Source organism: Manduca sexta, chromosome 7 (assembly GCF_014839805.1).
Source record: "Manduca sexta isolate Smith_Timp_Sample1 chromosome 7, JHU_Msex_v1.0, whole genome shotgun sequence".
NCBI classification, from domain to species: domain Eukaryota; kingdom Metazoa; phylum Arthropoda; class Insecta; order Lepidoptera; family Sphingidae; genus Manduca; species Manduca sexta.
This window is the reverse complement of record NC_051121.1, coordinates 12217257-12222554: the sequence shown is the minus strand read 5'-3', so window position 1 is coordinate 12222554 and position 5298 is coordinate 12217257. Positions and strand designations below refer to the sequence as shown.

At 44.9% G+C, this 5298-nt stretch overlaps 1 protein-coding gene across 1 annotated transcript; it reads left to right on the top strand.

The window, feature by feature from the left end:
- The first annotated feature begins 475 nt into the window (after positions 1 to 475).
- On the top strand, positions 476 to 4920 carry LOC115449050 (prostatic acid phosphatase). Its single transcript, XM_030176741.2, has 7 exons — positions 476 to 677; positions 1125 to 1235; positions 1334 to 1570; positions 1811 to 1990; positions 3787 to 3907; positions 4103 to 4314; positions 4394 to 4920. The coding sequence occupies exons 1-7, from the start codon at positions 564 to 566 to the stop codon at positions 4577 to 4579; spliced, it is 1161 nt and encodes a 386-aa protein (XP_030032601.1). The 5' UTR covers positions 476 to 563; the 3' UTR covers positions 4580 to 4920.
- Positions 4921 to 5298: the final 378 nt, after the last annotated feature.

The following is a 5298-nucleotide window of genomic DNA, read 5'->3' as shown; positions in this document are numbered from 1 at the left end:
AGAAGCGCTTTTGAAAAAAAATCTATAGGACCAATCTGGAGGTATACTCTTTCGAATAAAAAAAGAAGTTTCCAAATCTGTCTATAAATGAGCGAGTTCCGAGGCAACATTAAAAAAAATACATTGAAGTAGCACCTCTGTCTACCTAAGGAAAGGATGTTCTATTGTTCTCAATTCTTAGTTAATTTTGCCTTAAGCATACACCGTGATGAGAATCAAGTCTGATGGGTACCTAGTTGACAGTTGGTATTCGACGAACGACGTCGCCAGCTGTTCCGATGTAGACCAGGCTGTATCACCTGCACATTTTGCTATAAAAGCCATGCCTCCAACCTATGACGAGGCGCTGGAATGACTTGTGAAATGACTTGTGGAATGACTCAACACAAATGCATGTAATCAATCACTAATCTCTACTATGATTCGGCATAAAACATCGCTGCGTATTGTATGCGCAGGCGCGGCCACAGCTGCGGGTATAAAACCTGTCAAGGCGCGAGACCACAGTGCACAGCACTTCGCGGCCGTATCACTACCCACCACTATCCAACATCACTACAGCCATGGCACTCCAAATTAACACTCTGTTAACGGTGCTGACGCTGGTGGCGCTGGCCGCAGCAGGAGCGCGCGCCAATGACGCCCCGGTCGACAGTGACCTGCTTCAGGCATTCTTGGTGAGCGCAAATGATTCTATCCTCGTCATGTCTAAGGCGAGGACGACATGCACCCTGATTCTACGATCCGTATTCGGTAGTGATCTAAAAATTTGTATTTTGAAAATTTAAAGGCTAGGGGTTCAGGCCCTGTAGCGTGAAAGTCAAGTAACGCCACCGGCTGGTGGTAGGATGTTTGTTACCACCTATATAGCGACCACTGTACGCAAGGCGTAAATCCCTCTGTTCTGACTCTTTAAGGGTGTTAACCTTCGCGCGATCAACCTTTGTTTATTATCTGGTCTCGAACAAACCGGCATAATTGTGATGACTGGTGAGAGATAATTATAATCTCTCGTGAGTCAATATTTTTTTCACGCGCTTTCAACTGCAGTGGAGTCAAATTGCAATGCCATGTCCGATAAATATAAAAAAATGTCAACAGTTTACATAACTTTTACTTCATAGGTGCACAGGCATGGAGACCGTACTCCCGTGGAAACCTCGTTGGAGCTCAGCTCCCACATCGAGGAGCTCCGGGAAGCCACCGAGCCTTACGGTTTCGGTCAGCTCACCAACGTACGTACCGCGCCTTTTATTTCATTATGTGTGGTGTCGACAACATCAATCACCAATTATATTATAATATTACAAAATTTCTCTTTCCCTTGTTACAGACGGGCAAGCAGACCGCATATCGACTCGGCCAGTCCATTCGCAAACGTTACGGCGAACTTATTTCTGCACATTATAACCGCTCTGAGATTTACATTCGCTCGACGGCTTCGACGCGCGCCAAGATGACCGTACTCACCGCCATGGCGGCCGTGTACCCCACCGGGGACGACAACTGGAGCGACTCTCTCCCCTGGCAGCCCACGCCCTACACCACGGTGCCTGCTAGATACGATCCTGTAAGTGATTCCAGTGATATTTATAATAAAAACAACCGACAGCCGCGCAAGTGCGTCACGTGATGATAAGTGAGTACCACGGCTCACAATGCGCCGTAATCCCAGAGGAATCATTTCGCGACAAAAGGGTATTTAATCGAGTCACGAGAATACGCATAACAGACTTTAAGACGTGACAAGCGTTACACTTACATATTTATGTATAGGCATATAAATCGCGGCTACCGTCCATTGTTACAGAACCTCGCCTTGCTGAATTGCCCTACATTCATCGACTTCTACACCGGCAAGTATCAGTCGGCCTCGCCGGCGATGGAGCCCTACACGGATGTACTGAACCAGTGGTCGAAGTTGCTCGGCTTTAACATCACGGCGCAGCCGGTGCAGACGTACGGCGTGTACGATGTTTACACCAGCCAGGTGAGGGTTTACACATACCACTTAGATGATGATTACAATAGTGCCAATTCCGGTTCTGCTCTATATGAATTATCCTCAAAATAATACTGGCTACTGCAGTAGTAGTAAAAAAAAGGCCAGTAGAAGTGAATAGAGTAAGTAATTTTAAGAGATGCTAACTCTTAATATTTGTATTACAGTAGGCGATATACTGTCTCCGAAAACCTAGAATTGCCTGAGACAATTTATAAATAGATAGGAAAAGCTAAGCCCACAGCCAAAAAACGCATCTCTGCCTGAATCCGGTGTCGATGTGACGTAACCTCGGCTTGGATTAAATATATATCCATATTTATACCCTATATCGGGTATATATTTATTTAAAATTATATGGGGTGTAAGTGTAACAATAATTATAATTAATCAATTTACGTCGACAATAACAAAAGTGTGCCCACGCGTCACGCTCGCGCACGCGTCCTCCCTTGAATACAGCCGGCTCGGCACTGCGGGAGCGCAGGACGCCGCGCCGTCCTGGACGCAGCCCGCAGGCGCGGTGCGGTAAAGGGGTTCGCGGGGCTGATGAATTCGGTGGCGAAACAACGGACCCAGCTATAGGGCGCGCTATACCTAGGCTTACCATAATTACGAGGAGCCAAACCGGGACGCAGAAGAGAAAGAGGCTCATTTTCATTTTGCTGCAGTCGGTATCACTCGTTCTCGCTCGCTTTTGTTTCGTCTTTGGCGCGGGTGGCACGGGCGGCGCGGCGGGGGAATGATTGATTGGTTGGGGTGTCGGTGCTGTTCAAGTTTGACCGGGACGCCGGGACAGGGATCTCAAACCGGGACGTATGGTAAAGCTGGAGCTAAAGAGTATGTTTGTTTGTTTAAACGCACCAATCTCAGGAACTACTAGTTCGAATTAAAAAATGATTTTAGTACCGGATAGGAAGTTTATCAAAGAATGCTATAGGCTATATAACATCTCGCTATGACCAATAGGAGCAGGGCACAAATATAAAATGTTGCGAAAACAGGGACAATATTCCTTTTGAGAGATACCGTTACGTGTACTGCATAATCGATTAAACTTATACAAAAATTAGCTATAAAGAAATTGTTCCTCTTAAAAAGTTCTAAAGAATATATTTTACAACAAAGTCCCCCACACCTGGCGGCTGGCTGCCTATCTGAACACGATAAACTCAAAACTATATAACGAATTTCGATGTAATTTGGTATGGAGATCAAACTATCTCTATATGTAACTATCTCTATTTTCCTAGGATAAAAAGTAGCTTATGTAAGGACATGTAGCGGGACTTTTATCCAAGAAGACTACTTAACGAGGGCGAAGCCGCGAGCAATAACAGGTTCTATATATATTGTATAATCTATCGTACAAATACTTATATAAAGTATACTTTTTTTAATGTTTTGAATGTCGAGACGAGTTTGCCGTTCGCTTTATGGTAAGCGATACGACCGCCCATAAACAGTAGAAACACCATCCAAAACCTTGAATTACAATCCAAAACCTTGAATTACAAAGGATTATTTGGGATTTCACTGCGCTCGCCATCCTGAGACATAACATGTTAAATCTTATTATGTCCAGCAGTTACACTGGCTAGAATATCCTTTAAACCGAAACTCATAGGTGACTACACACTGCTTGATGGCAGAATTAGACATTGCGGTGGTACCTACCCAGGCAGACTCTCACATACGAGAGACCTACCACAAGTAAAACATTATATAAACCTTCTATTGTTACCTTCAACAGCGTGATTGGTGCTAATAGCTGACATTCACAGATCAGCCTCGGAGTGCCTCTGGGCGATGAGCTGCAGGCGCTGTTGCCGAGTATCAGGGACGCCGCTGGGGAAGCCATTGATATCTTATTCGGTGATGACGACAACGTGGTGCTGCAAGCCGGTGAGAGGTCGCCTCCTCCCCTCCTTCCTGCCTCTTTCCTCCCGTACTCTATAATGTACTACAACGAAGGATTTTTTAAATTAGTATTTTCAACGTTTGGACTATCGAGCTAACTGTAGTCCTTTGATCGAGTTTCAGTGTCCCGAGTTGTCGTAATGAGGATGACATCTGTCTACAGCAATAATGTATTCTCAGGTGTGATGCTGAAGGACGTCGTCACGGCGATGAGCTCGACGGTCAACGGCGAGGTGTCGCAGCCGCTGCACGTCTACTCCGGGCATGACTACAATGTGTACTCAGTGATGGCGGCCGCGCGCGTGACGCCGCGCCAAGGTGTCCCGCCGTACGGGGCCGTATTCGCGCTGGAACTGCGAAAGCGCACCAACAATGGAGCCTATGGCGTGTTGGTGAGTGCTATAGCAGTGGATGGTGTCACTGCCATGTACACAGGTTAATATTATGTCACAAGTTGTTGTTGTGTCGCAGCCGGTGTACCAGAGCTCGCCGGACGCCGAGTTGATGTACCTGCAGGTGGAGGGGTGCAGCGCGCTGCTGTGTCCGCTCGACGAGTTTGTCTCCATCACGGCGCCCTTCGTAATGGACGAGGACACGTGGCGCGAGAAGTGTGGCTACACCGACGACCTGGTCATCGATGATTCTATTATCGCCTGAAGACAGAACTCACTGACACCACCACACCTGGTTATTGAATTGAATATAAAAACGGTACAAAATACTAAAGCCAAACTCCTAAAACAAACACTTCCGTATTATTTATACAGAAATTATGAAATATAATATAATCTAGAGCTCAGACGTTTGAGAGCGAGATTAGACAATATTATCTAAATATATTATAATACGAGGAGTTTGACCTGGGTCAATAATCTTCTTTATATATTAGTTTTATTGGTTTTATATAATTCACCTGCGTTTCTCATCTGTGTTACAATATGTATATTCAATATTTAAAAATAAAATAAACCGGGTGTCTACGCACCAGCACTATCATATTATGACGTTTGATTTCTATTGCCAACAAAAAACGGCCATACGACGGTGAGCGCCATGACTGTCTAAACAGCAACGCCAATCAGATCTTCATTCTACAGAGTACAAACCACTGCAGCGTGCAAGGCACTGCACCTACATTTCACTTGTCACAGTTTTCGATCAACAATAACAATTCATATACAGCAATGAGATTTTAAATCAAATGAGTGTTTTCTAACAAGTTGATTTCGAAATCTTAAATCTGAGACCTATAAAGGCTGAAAAAGAAGAAGACTGTCTTTTGCATAACGTGCGCGCACGCGCAGTGTAACAGTAACAAAAAACCTTATACCTTGCTCCTTGGATATAGTAAAAAAAAACACAATTAAGTATTGAAA